This window comes from Malaclemys terrapin, chromosome 2 (assembly GCF_027887155.1).
Source record: "Malaclemys terrapin pileata isolate rMalTer1 chromosome 2, rMalTer1.hap1, whole genome shotgun sequence".
Lineage (NCBI taxonomy): Eukaryota > Metazoa > Chordata > Testudines > Emydidae > Malaclemys > Malaclemys terrapin.
Window position 1 is genome coordinate 253,253,735 of NC_071506.1, and position 17,537 is coordinate 253,271,271.

The following is a 17,537-nucleotide window of genomic DNA, read 5'->3' on the forward strand; positions in this document are numbered from 1 at the left end:
CTGGCCTGCTTGGTTTCCTCTAACAGATTTAAAGAAACAGCACACAAAACAGTTGCCCATAGTCATCAGTGGCTGGCCAGGGGACTGCAGCCATTCCTCTCTTGTGCAGACCTTGCAACAGTCATCTGTGCCTGGAGGCTTAACTCTTGTAATGCAGTCACTTGAAATTGTTTTGCTCAGCTGTTGATGGGGAGAACCTCAAAAGCTTTCTTGAAAGCATATTTCCAGTAGGTTTTTTTATTATTATTGTGCTGCAGTCTATATTTATGCTATTGAGTCCAGCTGATTTGCCCTGCTATCATAGCATGTGAAGCAATGATAGAATAAGATCTTAGTATTGCTGTATTTCTATGCTCCTCCTGCCTGTCAGGACTAATTATCTTACCAGCATAAGGGACCAGCATCCATATCTATAATTCTGAATAGGGATTTACACACCTTCCATGTGACTATGGACAAAGAGCTTATGCATAGATAACATGCTTTCTGTGTAAATGCTATGCATTTGCTGAATCCAGGTGTGCTGGTGATGTGTCAGCACTGAGCAGCCAGCATACCTGGAACCTCAGAAGGTGGGTCACTTTTTTTTTTTTAAAGGAGACAAAATAAGGAGACCGTGGTTATAGGATTAATAAATTATCCTAATCTGCTTTTATTTACAACTGTACGCTCTTTCAGATTGGCTTTGAAACGAACAAATGTTAACAACTGAAGCTTGCACAGAGAAGCTTATAGACCAGGTTTCACTTGCCATACACACTGCACAATTCTTTCTGTATCTTCTATCCAGCTGCTTCTGTGGCCACCTTGTTGAAGCCCTTACTTGACTCTCTCAGCCCTGGAGAGCATTCTACATCATCCTAATAGATGATACAAGACAGGTGCATCTTTGCAATTGCTTGGATGCAGGACACAATTGAGGCCTACAGCTCTTTTGTGTGTGTGTGTGTGTGTGTGTGTGTGTGTGTGTGTGTGTTTTTTTTTTAATGTCTATTCAAGGGAATTGAAACTTTTGAGTAATGGGTTTCCTCAGCTATTTGACAGGGTTGCTTCTTGCTGGGCCAGTGCCATTCTGGCTAGAATCATTTTCTAACAAATAAGGGGTCTGCTAACAGCTTTCCTATTATCAGCTCTGTGCCTGCCTTCCCAGGTCTGGCTCCTTTTCTATAGAAAAGTGACTCCTAATGGTGCCACTGATTTCTCAAGTACTGCTACACTGCTCTGTAACAATGGCTTTTAGGCTCTTGGAAGAGTCCTTCCCATCTCATATGCAGTAGAATTTATCTTCTATTAATGAGGATTATACTAATTTGCCTTAGGAGGAGGATGATCTGGAGCAGTTAAATTGAAACATTGCAATTTTAACATCCATTTGCTACAGAACTGTTACATGTGGACAAAGCGGTAAAAACAATTGGACAGCACAGGTGCCAAGCATTGCAAGCTTAAGTGTAAGGCTAAAAAGTGATATGCAGGACAAGAAGCACAGGGGACCTGAGCTGGTATTAATAAGAATGCTACTGTGTGGCCACCAAATTATTTTTGTCTAGTAGCAGGTGTAAAGATAGAAGAGAGTACTTCATTTGGACACCCAGGCTCGCATTCAAGTCCATGTCTTCTCAGCTATCCCAAGTCCCCAGCAACACCGTGCCCCATTTATATCCCATGCTTTTAAGAATAAGGAGACTGGATGCACAAGTAGTTTGAGACTTACAGATTGTCCACACACGTGAGTGTGTGTTAGACTGGATTGGTTTGATGTGCATTTTTAACTCACAGGACATAAGCTGCAGTAATCGTGTGCACACATGGGATGCCATTCCTTCCTTCAATTTGCATCTTTGTGTACACATGGGTGGCAGCTTGCTGCATTCTAAGTGTGGGGCATTCTTGGAGGGTATCCCATGGTCCTTTGCTTTGCTGCTCCGCAGTGTGCATTCTGGGATTTTTCTCACTCTGCATTGTAGGATGCATAGCAGAAGCCAGGCAAGAAAAAAATTTTAAAGTCCCATTTTTCCACTGTCTCTGCCCCTTGCTTCTCTTCTGGGTGAACTGGTGCCATTCTCAAACTGCTGTTGGCCAGCACGGACACAACAATGCTCTGCACCACTATGCTGCCAACTTCAAATGCACAGAGGCTGCTTGGGCTGTGTTTCAACACCGAGAGGCAGATTAATTCAGCTTTGGACTTCATCCACCACGTCCCTGGGCAGATGATGTGACGGCGGCAGCAGCAGCAGCTCCACCAGCAGATTCAGCGATGGCGGAAGTGGGAGGAGGGTGAGGAAAAAGAGAAGCACACCTATCGACTAACACTAGAGGACCGGTTCCTGAAACAGCCTCACACCATGCAATACCATTTCTGGTCTCTGGGAACCAGTGTAGATTGGTGGGGAAGGATCATTTTGCCGCCCTGGGTTGACCAGCGGTTGCAAAGGAATTTCAGGATATGTGCTGAACTAGCCCCACATCTGTAGTGGCAGCATAACATGTGGTGCCCCAGACATGTGGAGAAATGGGTTGCCATTGCCATCTGGAAGCTGTCCGCCCCTGAATGCTACCAATCCATAGCCAATTGTTTTGGTGTGGGGAGATCAACTGTTGGGGCCATTGTCAGGTGGATGTGGAATGCCATGGAAAAGGTACTGATACGCTGGGTCATAGAGCTTGTGTGTGCTCAGGAGATTACTGATGGCTTTGCAGGCATGTGGTTCCCAAACTGTCTTGGAGCAACTAATGGGACCCGCGTGCTTATTATTTGCCTGTCCCCTCTCCCCAGCAGGGCACAGAATTTATAAACCGTTAGGGGCATTTCTCCATGGTGCTACAAGAGCTGTGTGACCACTGTGGCAGGTTTACAGACATAAATGCTGGGTCGTCAGGGAGGATCCATGATGCTAGGATATTTTAGAACTCAGCTCTGTTTACCTTAATGGCAGAAGGACTGTTCACCCCTAGGATCACTATGGACATTGTTGGTATGGAGGTTGCTCCTGTTATCCTGGGAGATCCAGCTTATCCTCTGCTTCTCTGGTTAATGAAATCATTCACAGGCCACTCGAAAGAAGGAGGGGATGGTTTAACTACTGCCTCAGTAGTTGCAGAATGACTGTGGAGTACGCATTTGGCCATTTGAAAGGCAGGTGGCGCTGTTTGTGGAATGGGTTGGAAGCACAGCAGAAATGTGCCTAAAATTATAGCAATATGCTGTATTTTGCACAATATCTGTGAGCATAAGTAAGAAAGCCTTAGCCAGGGGTGGGAGACTGAAGTACAGAGACCAGCTCAGTGGTCTCAGCAGCCAGTAAGGCATCCAGTACAAAATGGAAACAGCCAGGGCAATTCTGCTGGGGATGCCTATTGCTCATACTTTGAGTCTCAAGCCTGAAAATGTGCAGCTGTCCATCCAGCCACTAACCTGTGGAGTGGGGTGGGGTGGCATGGATTGTGAGCTGTGCAGTGTTGCTTATAGATGGTGAAAGTGGAACTGTGATGGGGTGGACTACGCCCTGAGGCCCCCTGCTGAAGGACTGGTGGCCCTACCACACCCCACCACACCCCATCCTCCAAGTTCCCTAGAGAGGCTGCATCCCACGCAGCCTATCAGGCCCATATAAAAGGAGCTGCAAGGCCAGAGTGAGTTCAGTCTGCTAGCCTGGATTGGGGGAGCAAGAGGTGCTCCTGGCTGGCTGCAGGGGCTGAAAGAGCTGGACAGATAAGTTGTTGGTAGGAGCTGGGGGAGCCTGGGAATAGCTCCTGGCTGGCTTCTGGGACTAAGCAGGTAGTTAATGGCAGGGACTGGGGGAGCGAGGAAGGAGCTTCTGGCTGGCTGTCGGGACTCAATTAAGACAGGCTACAGAGAAGTGGCAAGGGAAACGTAGAGCAGCAATTAGTAAAGGGATGCAGCACAAGGCTGCTATACTTAAAGGGTCTCTGGGTTGGGACACAAAGCAGTGGGTGGGACCAGGTTCTCCACCAGCCACTGGCGGGAAAGTAGTTATGCCCTAAGGAAGGGAATTAGAACTGTGGTACCCCAAGGAAGGCAGCTGCAATAGGGGACTGACTCAGCAGGGAGATGTGGTCAGCAAACAAAAAAGGTGGCTCAGCAGGAAGGCTGGGGACATTGATGACTCAAGTAGAGGCTAGAAGTCCCCAGGGAAGAAGCCCTCGGGGCACTGCTCAATACCAGAGTAGGAACTTTGCAACTGAGCCACACCAAGCGAGGGTACCACAACAGGCCCTGTTAGACTGGTTGAAGACAGAGCCCAGGGAGGGCTGTAGAGAAGGACACCCCAACAAGGGCTGGTTCCAGGCACCAGCTGACCAAGCACGTGCTTGGGGCGGCCCCTTGTAAGGGGCGGCCAATCTTCGGGTGGCGGGGCAGCGCTCGGGGTTTTTTTCTTTTTTTTTGGTTCGGCGGCATGGCACTCGGGGGGGCGGGGGTTGTTTCGGCAGACTGGTGAGAGCCGGCCCTGACCCCAACCAAGCAACCAAGGGTACTGCTTTGGGCCCTACTGGACTGTTTTAGAAGACTGAGCCTAGGGAGAACTGCAGGACATTGGGGACATTTTGGATTGTGCACCCCGGAAGGGGTTTGTTTGTTTCGCACATGAACAGAGTGTGATTTGGCCGGAGGACTGAATAACCAAAGACTACCTGATGAGCACAGCAGTCAATAGGGGGAAGAGGAAATTGAGAAAAAACTCTGGGAACACATACACTTGACTGGATGGAAAAAGTTAACTCCGCATTGTGGGGCTGAGGAAGCCATGTCCCCACATCCCTACTGGGTGTGCACCAAGTGCTGTACAAGTATAAAAAAGAGCAGCCCAGCTCAGTCTGGGCTGACTGCCAGAGAGGAAGAACATCCATTGCTGGCTCCCACCTTGGAGCAGCGGCAGCCTCTGAAAGTGGAAGCCAGAGGCACCGAGACCCTGGCAGATGCCCTGATACCTGCAGACAACCCAGGGACTCCGGAGCCACTGGAACCAGCCCAGGCAAAGAAACCCGGGAACTCCAAAGTCACCCAGACAATGGACATTTTGTCCCCTTCAAGTTAGACAGCCACTCAGCCCTGAGAAAGGCCCTGGCCTTGAGGTTCTGGCTGCTGCAGATGCCATGGCTGTGAGAATAGGAAAAAAACCACAAGCTAATATTGTACATATTCCAAAGAGGCATTGATAGAATATTTTTAATTGCCACTTCTGACTTTCCCTTTCTGAGATGCTTCCCTATCTGGGGGAACCTCAGAAATGGTAAGTGGCATGTGCATGAGAAGGGCTGCACTGGGACTTTTGTCTGTACAGTGTATGCTGTTTGGTTTTGCGCACAACATCTACAAAATTCTGCAAATTTTATTTGTTAATAAATAAATGTGGAGGCTCCAGCATGGTAGTGGGGAGCACAGGCCACTGGCTGCATGGAGATGGGCGATCAACCTGCAGCCCCTTGGGGAAGGGGCCTGGGGGGGGGGGTCCGGGTGCTGTGGGAGTGGGGCTTGGTGGGGTGAGGGTCCAGGTGCAGCTGGTTGGGTCTCAGTGGATTAGGGGTCTGAGTGCGGGGCGAGGCTCATCAGGGTGGTCCAGGTGCAGGGAGGCTAGGTTAGACAGCCACTCAGCTGCGTGCCCACCCCATGCTTCCTCTGTCTGGAGGGCAATGCCCCCCCAAACTAAACCCATGGGTATCCTTAGGCCCACTGTTCAGGCGCTGGAAACCACACAGGTGCATGAGCAGTCTTGCAGCTTCCCATTGCTTCCCCAAAAGAAATCTGGGGAGGAACCTCAATTCTGCACCTACACAGTGGCACAGAGTTCCCCAGGAGTATCATCTGCTTAGCAATGTCCATACAAAGATCTTTATTCTGGTGGTTGGCTAAAAGAGCTTCCTGCACCTACACTTACCCACAGATGGTGATGAGATCCAGGGTCTCAGCATGTCTCCAAGTGGCTGCTCGAGGCATGTTTATAAGTGTGAATATGATGTAACTGGAATATGCTTTATGCAAAAGGTCTCTTGTAAGGTATCATTACAAAGCTTATGTTCTACTGAGTGTGTTCATCCTATTTGTATCTAAAACTAGAAATATGAAGCATTACTCTGATGTCCTATTGTAATTATGCAAAGTGTAGGCCATTAATGGTGGCTTGGAATCTTGATGGCACCCATTAACTAGGACAATTGGTTGTGAATGGCTCTGTTTTCTTGCAAAACTTCTAGGGTACCTGCTGGCCAGCCTTGGAAGAATGGAGACTCGGTGTTTCACAGGACATGTGACCATCTTAAATCTGGTACTTTTCCATTTAGAAGGAGGGGTAGGGGTAGGAACCCAGAGAGAGACAAAGGATTCCCACCTTGTGCCAAAGCTATAAAAGGGGTTGGAACAGAACAAAGGGGTCCCAGTCATGTGGAATCCCCTGCTTTTCACGTAAGATGCCTGCTGGAACTAACAAGATCTGTACCAGGAGAAAGGATTGGACCCAGACTAGGAAGGAGTCTAGTCTGTGAAAGAAGCTTATTGGAACATCTCTGAGGGTGAGATTTACCTGTGTTCAGTTGCCTAATGTATTAGGCTTAGACTTGCATGTTTTGGTTTATTTTGCTTGGTAACTTACTTTGTTCTGTCTGTTATTACTTGAAACCTCTTAAGTCCCACTTTTTATATTTAATAAAATTACTTTTGTTTATTAATTAACCCTGAGTGATTAATACCTGGGGAGCAAACAGCTGTGCATATCTCTCTATCAGTATTATAGAGGGCGGACAATTTATGAGTTTACCCTGTATAAGTTTTATACAGAGTAAAACAGATTTATTTGGGGTTTGGATCCCATTAGGAACTGGATGCTGGAGATAGGTGACATGCTGAGCAGTTTTTGGTTAAAGTCTGCAGCTCTGGGGGCATAGACCAGACCTGGGTTTGTGTTTGCAGCTGGCTAGCATGTCTGGCTCAACAAGGCAGGGTTCTGGAGTCCCAAGCTGGCAGGGAAAATGGGCTCAGAGGCAAATTCAGCACATCAGGTAACAGTCCCAAGGGGGTCTCAGTGACCGACCCATCACAAATACCAGAGCAGGGGAGGGCATGCAGGGAAACAGACTGGTCGCTAGTAGTTGCAAAGCAGTGTCATATAGCAATTTAAGGACTGCCAAAGTAATGTGTGGCAGCCTTGTAAGCATGCGAACAACAGACCAAACTAACTCAATTCACAGCAAACTTAGTTCACTTTAAAAAAAGAACAGGAGTACTTGTGGCACCTTAGAGACTAACAAATTTATTAGAGCATAAGCTTTCGTGGGCTACAGCCCACTTCTTCGGATGCATAGAATGGAACATATATATATATATATACATACACACACATACAGAGAGCATGAATAGGTGGGAGTTGTCTTACCAACTCTGAGAGGCCAATTAAGTAAGAGAAAAAAACTTTTGAAGTGATAATCAAGATAGCCCAGTACAGACAGTTTGATAAGAAGTGTGAGAGTACTTACAAGGGGAGATAGATTCAATGTTTGTAATGGCTCAGCCATTCCCAGTCCCTATTCAAGCCTAAATTGACCAAGTTAATATGGTGTAATGAATTGTTGTGTATACGCAAGCATTTTCAAACCAGTTTAACTTGACTTAGTCTGGTTTAACCCTACCCCCACGCTGCACCCCTTGGAAACAAGCCCTTAATTCCATTCAAAGTGGAGGACTCTTCTTTTTTCTTTTTCTTTTTTTTTTTTTTCTCTGTTTCTACCACTCCTAGCAGGGTGCAGCCCTGGTCCATGACTGGGGCCCCTAGGCACTATTGTTATATAAATAATAGTAGTGCTTTCTGCTGCTTACAGTTCAAGGTGTCACCAAGGTGTCCATTTATCAGAATTGTGTTCTCAGCATCCTCCTTTACGGCTGTGAAAGCTGGGTCATGTACTCCAAGCAGGAGCGGAGATTGAACAGCTTCCACCTTCACTGTCACTTGGGACCAACAGATCACCAGTAACAAGATCCTTGAGAGAACCGGCCTACAGTCTATGCAAACCAGGCTGGACACTTGCAGGCTTCGCTGACTGGGACACGTGGAGCGCATGCCTCAAGATTGTCTGCCAAAGTCTGTGCTCCACGAACAAGTCAAGAACTGCGCGTGACACAGAGGAAGGCCAAAGCTTTGATACAGCAACAAGATCAAGTAAGGTCTCAAGAAATTCAGCATTCCCACTGACAACTGGGAGCATCCTGCCCACAACCACTCAGTGTGGAGAAGCTGGGTCAAGGCTGGTGCAGTCATCACGGAGAGCCACCAGAGAGCCCAGGCTGAGGCCTCAGGTGAGCCAGAAAGCAGTGTGTGCTCCAACCTTCATCTAGCGAGTGGACCTGTAGCCACTGTGGGAAGGTTTGCCGCTCACGCATTGGGCTCTTCTCCCACACTATTGACTGACTTTGTCGTGTTTCCTTTCTTCTGTCAAGATGTTGGATGCCCATATGTACTCTTCTCTCAGTCAGTCCTGATCATGGATCTCAGAATGGCATTAGTGGATGCTGTACTGCTGGAGATGCTGTCTTTTAGGAAAAAAGTAGTTTTATAGAACAAAAATATCTGAACACTCTAGACAAAATGTCAAATTGTGATCCTGACATCTATGATTATTAATCCCATACCACACTTTTTTTGCACACAAATAAAGGAGTTTTAGGCTCCATGCTCTGAAATTGTTCCAGTTTGAATAATGACGTTCTGCTTACTGAAGCACCTCCGGCAGTTTCAGATAGACACAATGTTCTTCTTCACTTTGAGTCCTAAATTGTTTGTGACAGTATCTATTATTAATCAGGGGCCAAATTTCACTGCAGGCCAGGGGAGTCATTTGCTATGGGGCAGAGGGAGTAGTTGCCCCTACCAGACCTTTGTTTACCCCCAAAAAAACTTTTAGTAGGTCTGTATGTTTTCCACTTCTTCCCCCTCCCCCCTCCTTTGCAGGATATAATATAATCACAGATAAAGTTTTAGGTGCTGACACAAGTTCCCCAACACCACCCCCTGATTTTTTCTGAAATGATGCCCCTGTGGCAGAGATTTTGCGTGTGTGTGTGGGGGGGGAGATGAAGGGATTTGTGTGTGTGGGAGAGAGAGATTTACACTATATGGTGGTATTTTCTACCTATATGTTGTGATTACTTGATCTTTTTTAAAATTTTTGTGAGAAGAAAGATAGTAAATGGCCAGAAATATTTTTGTAATAAAAATCAAATTATAGAATTTAGTGATTAAGTTTCCAAACCTGTTTCAGGTCCCTTGCCCAGAGATATATGGCATCCTGCATTTGGGCAGGCTATTTCAGGTGTGCAGTTTTACTGCATGCTGATTCACAGCTGAAAAACTTGGGATACTTTCCCCAAATGCTAGTGCATTAAATATTGTTGGCTAGGGATGATCACAGGATTTGAAACATCATATGAACCACTGCTCTACCTGACTACTTTTCAGAATTCAAGCTGAATTTTTAATGGGGAAAAATGAATGAGTGAATACGTATAATATCTCAGATTAGGTATCATAAAACAGCCGAGGGTCAGTCAAGCAGTACCAAAAACAATTCAGTTACTCTTTATTCTGATTTTGAATGAGAACCAATGTGCAGATCATAAAACACCTCCAAACGCATATGCAGTTCTAGTGCGGAAAATTGGATCTGTTATACAATATCAAATTTTTTTTATATGGCTCCCTTAGTATTCTGGTACTTCATAGACAAGAATAAAGAGCCACTCCCTACATTAAGAGGCTTACAGTCTAAGGCCTTAATCCAAAGCAGCTAGAAACAAGGAAGAGGAGCCAACCTAGCTGTCTCTACTATATGTTGCTAGAAAGAAGTAGAAGAAAAAGGAGCTGCCCTTAGAGCCTGGCTCCAGCAGTGAGAGAGGACTGTGTAGGAGAGACAGGAATAAGGCAGAAGAGCTGGGAAGGGGAGAGAGGTACTGAAGATATGGGAAGATTTCGGTAACCTTATCTGTTCATGTGTCTTCAATGGCCATTACTATTTTTTTTTTTAATTATGTGTACTGCCATAGTGAAAATCATGGGCCAGGACCCTGTTGTGCTAGGCACTGCACAAACACAGAACAAAAAGTCCCTTCCCCAAAGAGCTTACAATCTAATTATAAGATGAGATGGCAGACAGATAGAGGGGGGAGTGCAAGGAAACAATGAAACAATATTGCACAGCATGATAGGTACGGGCCTCAGCACATCAACAGACTTGCTATTGTCAAGTTGCTTGTAGATATCACCGCAGATGAGAGCTTTAAGGGGGGGATTTGAAGAAGGATAATGAGGTGGCTTTGTGGATATTTACAAGGAGCTTCCCCCAAGCATGAGGGGCAGCATGGGAGAAAGCACAAAAGTGCTTGTGTGCAAATGTAACAAGAGTGATGGAAGCTGGTATCATGGACTGATCAGAGGCAGGAGTCAACATCTTGATAGTCAATGAGAGAGGATAGGGTGGGATAGACCTTCACTAGAAAGGGAAGACAAGTAGCTTATGTTTGATGTGATAGAGAAGGAGGAGCTAATGGAGGGATGCAAAGAGGGGGATGAAGTGATCAAAGCAATGGGCTGGGAAAATGGTGCTTGAAGCACCATTCTGAATGGATATGAGCGGGACAAGGTTGCATGTGTCAAAGCTAGAGAGAAGGATGTTTCAGTAATTGAGACATGAGACGATAAGAGCCTGGGGGAGAGTTTTCGCTATATGGATAGATGGGAAAAGCTGTATGTTAGAGATGTCTTAGAAACTGCAACATTTAGATATAGTCTGGATGTGAGGACCTAAAGAGAGGTCCAAGTTGAAAATGACATTCAGGTCCCAGGCCTGAGTGGCAGGCAGTATGGTGTGTTGTCCATGGTGACAGAGAAAGGAGGTAATCTTTCTACTGATGACACAAATCTACCAGTCCACTCCTAACTTGCTTCCATCCATCTAATCGGATGTCTTGTACTGTTCCCCAGACATTACCTCCTAGATAGCTCAACTTAAGCTCCACATGGCCAAAAGTGAACAGATTTTCCTTACAATCTCTGTCAGTGGACAGCTTTGTCACATCCAAATCCTGCTCCTTCTTGTACCGTGTGTCTAAGAGCTGGCCTTTACTTTGTATCCTTACAGTAAAATTCTTGCCCGTGTCCTCCTTTTCTTTCAAATGGGTGAAGGTAAATTCCTCCTGTCTGGCATCCCTAATGCCCATGATGCACTTCTTCCTTCCATTTAGAAACAGCTGCTAAGAGCCTCTTTCTCAATGTAAGGAACACAGGAATTGTTGGACTAAATTGTCTATCTAGTCCAATATCCTGTCTCTGACAATGGCCAGCAATAGTTACCTCACAGGAAGGTGTCAGAACCCCACAGTTGGCAGATGTGGGATAAGCTATCCCCAACAGTAGGTCTCATCCTGGTCTCTTAGGGTACATCTAACACTGCAATTAAACACCCACAGCTGGTCCAGGTCAGCTGACTCCGCTGGGCTGCAGGACTGTAAAATTGCTGTGTAGATGTTTGGGATCAGGCTGGAGCCCGAGCTCTGGGACTCCGCAAGAGGGAGGGTCCCAGAGCCCAGGCTCCAGCCAAGCTCAAACATCTACACTGCAATTTTTAACCCCACAGCCCAAACCCCTGAGCCTGAGTCAGCTGATGCAGGCCAATTTATTTCAGTGTAGACATACCCTTGTAGTCCGAGACTGGATTAAACTCTGGCTTAAAATCACTTCCAAAATAGTACTAACTCCTGTATCCATATATATTTCTAATCCCTTTTTGAATCTTGCTAACTTCCTGGCCTCAACAGTCTCCTGGGGCAATGAGTTCCACAGTCTAATTATGTGTTGTGTGAAAAACTATTTCCTTGTATCAGTTTTGAATTTGCTGCCTCTTAATTGAACATCCCTGTTTCTCCCTCTTCCAATTCATCTTGTTCAGGCTCCTTGCCCTTGCAATCAAGGCCATGGATCTTTCTCTCCAACCCTAATCACTGGTCCTTGTGTCTTTCTGTAGCTTCCCTGGCTACTGGTCCCTTTGTTCAACCAATGATGCCATTCATCTGGTATTCCATTCATCTGACAATCATCTCTGTGCCTTCTTCCACACCAACTTCCATGCATGGAATGCCCTTCCTGAGCTGGTCCTCTAGGCAACTGTCTTCATCACATGCAAATCCCTCCTGAACACCAACTTTTTACACCCTGATGCCCATCAGAACCTAGCTGACTAAGCAAGGCCAGGTTGAAGGTTAAACAGTCTGCATGTCTTTAAAAAAGGATTGTGTTATCAAACATTCTATTACTAACAGCATCCTGGCCACTTTATTTGTCTGCTGTGTCCCTTTCCCCCACCTATGATCTGTCTGTCTGTCTATTTGTCTTGTCCTCAGTTGTGGCAGTGATCTCATACAGACTGGGGGCAATGATAGTTGTTCACTGCCTTGAACCCTGCATAGTCCTTTACACCGGTGCTAAGTGGATGGAGAGTGCTACCATTCTGATTTGGTAGCATTCAACATCCACCTTGTATTGTGTACAGTTCTGGTCACTCATGTTCAAGAAAGATTAATTCAAACTGGAACAGGTGCAATAAAGTGTTACTAGGGTGATCAGGGGAACGGAGAGTCTCTCTTTGGAGAGGAGACTGAAAGAGCTTGACTTGTTCAGCCTAACCAAATGAAGGCTGAGAGGGAATATGATTTCTCTCTATAAATACATCGGGGTATTGGGGGGGGGGCGTAAACATCAGGGAGGATGAAAAGCTATTTAAGCTAAAGGACAATGTTGGCACAAGAACAAATGGGTATAAACTAAACACAAATAAACTTAGGCTGGAAATTAGGAGGTTTCTAACCATCAGAGGAGTGAGGATTTGGAACAGCCTTCCACTAGGTGTAGTGGGGGCAAACAACCTAACTAGTTTTAAGATGCATCTTGATAAATGTATAGCCAGAATGGGGTTGTCTGCATAGCAGGGACTGGACTCAATGACCCAGAAGTTCCCTTCCAGACCTATGTCCTATGTTCCTAGATCGAAATGACAGGACAAGGTACAAGGCAGTGGAGAGGACAATCAGCCCCAAATGGCTTCAAGAGGAGTTCTGTGTGGAGGACTTGCGGAATCAAGCCCATTGGGAATTTTGTCTGCAACTGCAGGATCAGTCCAAGATAGTGTTTCCAGAAGTCTGGTTTCTACAAGCCCTCCATGCAGAACTCCCATTGATGTAATTGGGTTTGATTCTTCATGGCCTTGCAACTTGGGTAGTGATTTTACCAGTGTTTAAGGTTAATCCCTTATATTTCTCATGTTCATAAAAATGAATAGAAATAATGTTATATCGAGTCGTGTTATATCGTGGTAGAGGTGTACAATTGAATGCTAATAAAGTGTGTGGGGAATACATCCTTTGGAAGTGTAACACTGTTTGTTCCCTTTTGACTTCTGACTGTGTAGAGATCTCTTTCTGTATATAAAAGATTTATTGGTGGTGGAGGTGTGTAATAGCATTCATCAGGAATATTTTATTGTATGATGATTTCCCTGTGAATGTGTCAACCTGATGATATAGCTTTCAGCTTTCAAAGAAAGATATGAAGCATTTAAGCGTCAATGACCTAGTATTTTCATCTAGCCTTGCAACGTGGTCAAATATCTCCAACATCTATGTTTCCATTGTCAGTCTGCTGCTTCAGATAACCCAGCATCCTGGACTGTTGCCTGCTAGCCATTAAGAGATTAGGGGCTTTCTCTCAGACTACCACTGTGACAATTCCCTGCTACTGTTACCATTTTTAAATCAGTGGAGCAAGAAATGAAAGATTCCCCAGCAGCACTGGTTCTGGAATACCAATTGCAATAAAGGTACAGGATTTCATTCGAACACTCATGTTGCTTTGCATTGTAACTAAAATATGATTTCTGTAAATAAATCACTTACTGTGAAGCAGCTCTAAACACAAGCAACATAAAATAGCTAAAGATTAAATCATTCTGTAAAACCTATTGATATTACATGGTTTCATAAAGGAACATTCCTGAGCCCTTTAAATGAAGGGTATAAAAATGATTGAGGTTTTTCCTTAATATTTTGTTGGTTTGATTTATGTCATATAAACAGTTGATCTCTCTCCTTATAACAGATTACAGCCTGGATATTTCCACGTCTTCTTTCCCAGGTTTTCTTAGAAGCTTGAATTACCCGGCTGCAGTTTGCCAGTATAATACAGTGATAACATCTAAAAAACAATAAGGAGAGAGATGGTGAGTGTTGATTGCCTTGATATTCATATTTATTATGGATTTTATAGCAGTAAAGTGTATAAAACATTAATAATGTGATTCAATTTTCTAGAGTTTTCCTTTAAATATTGAAGATAATTTTTATTCTGCAACTAAATGGGTTTGTTCACTCATCAGTGCACAGGAGATTTATGTGCCCAATTCCCATTAGCATTAATGGCAGCTACATATGGAAGAATAAACCTCTAAATATGCATTATGGCCCAGACCATTCATCAGCAATGTCATACTCATGTGGGCCTGATCTTGTTCTGCATGCAGAGCTCCCATTGTCATCTGTGGGCCTGATCCAAAGCTTATAGAACTCAGTGGAAAATCTCCCATGGAGTCAGTGGGCTTTGCATCAGGTTCTATGAGAATTCCATGCTCAAAGAATTGAAAATATAGGTCTCTTGATGGGGCAGAAGAGTGATCTGAAATTAGCAGAAAGGTTTACATTTGTCTTGTGAATTGCTTGCCTAGATCCATTGATTCTGAGCCTTGAAATAAGACAGATGAAGAAAACAGTAAATGAAAATGTTCCATAATCACTTGAATGAAGCTACTGTCATCTCTGGGAAAGATTTAATATAATATACAAAAACAGACACATCATAAAGCTTATCAGTGTTTTACATGAATGGAGGAAGATGTCAGCTTTCTGTCTGTAGTTTTATTGCTGTTGGATGAGAATCTACTAAGGTAAAAATGTAGATGGAAAATAAAATTGAAATGGTGTTATAACCAAAATCCATAAAAATAATTCTCACCCTAATTCACGCAGCTGGATTTAGGAATTACAACATGTATGTTATGTGAGATGAAACAGTATTTTGAGACATCTGCAATACAAAGGCACAGAGGTTTCAGTTCCACACTGAACTCTGTGAAATGTTGCTAATGGACTCTGAAACAATCAGCCTAGTTGTGTTACAAACATGAGATTCTGCCCAGGCTTCACAAAGGGTGAAGGAAGTTTGGAGAAGGTTCACAAAACCAGGAACAAATTTAGAGCAATCCTGGGCTGAGTTTCAAGCAAGCATGCAATATTTTATGGGACTTGGTCGGAAACCATACGAACCACTATGGTTTCCCAGAATGTCTGTAGCTACTATATGATTCTAAATTGTGTACTGTGCCTTTAAATGTAAACAGCTGAAATCCTTGTTTTTGGAGCTGGGGAGAAGCTAGACCATGAGACCTTTCAAGACTAAGAATTTCAAACAGACTGTGCCATACTTTGCTTTCTGTCTCATGGAGATTTTCTATCCATTGTGATCTCTTTAATATAAGTAAAATTACCCGAGACTGGAAGGATATGTTCTGTTCTTTGTGTAAGTAAAATATGATAGTTTCAACCAGGCACTTTGACTAGGTTTTGCTTTGAGGTTTGGGGAATCACTCAGACCCGAATCTCAAAGTGAAACTCTCAATCGCTAGTAACTTTGCGGCCCAGTCACTAGATAGTCAAGCTATGTTTACCCCAAAAATCTGGTAAAGACAGATAATAAACTTAAAGCGAGGAAGAGAGAAAAACTGCATCTACAGGAGAGAATTCTGGCCTCTTGTGCAAATACATAATTTGTCATTTTCTGAATATTCTTGTCAGGAAGTTGTAAAACCATAAAAATGGGTTTAAAAAATTCCTGGTTCACATGATCAACAAGTTTTGGAACATCATTTCAGTAAGGTGACTTCACTGAAATCATAGAGCAACGGGTCAGTGCACTCAGTGGAGTTTATGTCTGCATATCAGACAGGTTATTGAAAGCCCACTTCACTGTTGTTTTATCTGCTCTGCTCCCTCCTCTCTTTAGACCTGGCTACAATTTCCTTCTCTGTTTGCCACCCAGAAAGATTGTTTCATTTGGCTCTGAAAAACACAACCAGATGCACTTGTAGTTCCTGTATCTCTGAACTGAATATTGTGCTACAAAATGAAATTGATGCTCTGTTGATGTTGCTGGTGAAGTGTTGGACAGAACCTAGGTACATGGTTTTTATATATGGTAGGGTCCTAAGCACTTGTGGGGAAAGAGGAAAAAACAACAACACAATAACAATGCACAGCATACAGAAGTTGAAGATGAGATTTTTATCTGTATTGTCCTCTTCACTACATGTGTGGAGCAACCAAAAATTATTGTTGAGGCACAGGGACTGAAAATCATCCATTTTGGTAAGAAGGGAGTTCTCATTAGAACCTTTTAGGGCTGATCTTGCTGTTTGTGAGATAACAAGTAAGTGTGCTTCACTAAGAGGAGCAGGGAGGGGAAACAGATCTCCTGAATGAGGGGATTTTGTTAGGGTTTTGGTTGTCACACTCAGGCCGTAGAATTTACTTGATTGTTCATATAGAAATGAAAAGCCTGGTTTAGGAATCCTGCAGTGAACTTGGTAGTGTTTGTATAAGTACAGCAATACAGAGCTTGGATGTGATATTCTGAGGCCAACAGGGATTAAAATGAGAACAGACCACAACATTCATAATTTTCCACTAATTACAAATAATTGTGAGAGTGGAACCTGGTGCAAGTGAGGCTTATTTTGGCTAGGCTGGGTATGGCAAGTACGTGTGGTGCAACCTATTGGACCAGATATGCCGTAATATTCCACTGTGTTCTTAACAGAACGTCCAAAGAAAAGGTTAGCAGAGATGTTGGAATAACGGACGAGAATCTTCTGTCTTCCACAACTGTTCTAGGTTCGGGAATTTAAATGCTTAACTAGAAATCTAAAATTGCTAAAATGATTGAATATAGTCCTGGGAAGGGAGGAGAAATGTTTCATTTGCAAGTAGGAAAAGGAACTATTGTAGGTTTTTAGAAAAGAAAAATACTAATACTAATTATATTCCATTTTAAATTCTAAAATACTAAATACTAATATTATTTTGGGGGGAATGGGTGGGGCAACATGATGAGCTCTGTTCTGTTCTTATACCATGCACATCACCATAGTCTGAGCCCCCATTTAATAAAGTTGCAGCCATGTTCATCTGAGGTTAGATATTGGCTCTATGATCTACCATCCCTAAACCCAATAAAGCAGAACTCGTGAAATGCAAATGTCCTTCACCGGGCACTTACTCAGTGTCTTTTCATTTTGTAATACTCCTCTGTAAATACATATAGCATTGTTTTTAGATGGTACCAGTATATCAGTCAGGAAAAACCCTGTGCAATAGCTTTCCTTCCCAGGGGGCGGGGGGGAGAGTATTTGCAAATATTCACAAGACCCTTGAC

The 17,537-nt window shown here is 44.0% G+C and overlaps 1 protein-coding gene across 13 annotated transcripts in view; it reads left to right on the forward strand.

The window, feature by feature from the left end:
• The window catches only part of MYO3A (myosin IIIA), a 351,398-nt gene that overhangs the window by 121,653 nt on the left and 212,208 nt on the right, over positions 1-17,537 (forward strand). For 7 of the 13 annotated variants that reach the window (XM_054020736.1, XM_054020737.1, XM_054020732.1 and 4 more), the window contains one exon: positions 14,154-14,274. The exons of 1 other annotated variant lie outside the window; for it this stretch is intronic. In XM_054020736.1, the coding sequence (XP_053876711.1) occupies positions 14,272-14,274 (3 nt within the window). In that variant the 5' untranslated portion in view covers positions 14,154-14,271. Of the gene's footprint in view, positions 1-13,693; positions 13,876-14,153; positions 14,275-17,537 lie in introns of all 13 variants that reach the window. 5 more of the 13 variants (XM_054020735.1, XM_054020730.1, XM_054020728.1 and 2 more) reach the window with 1 other exon arrangement.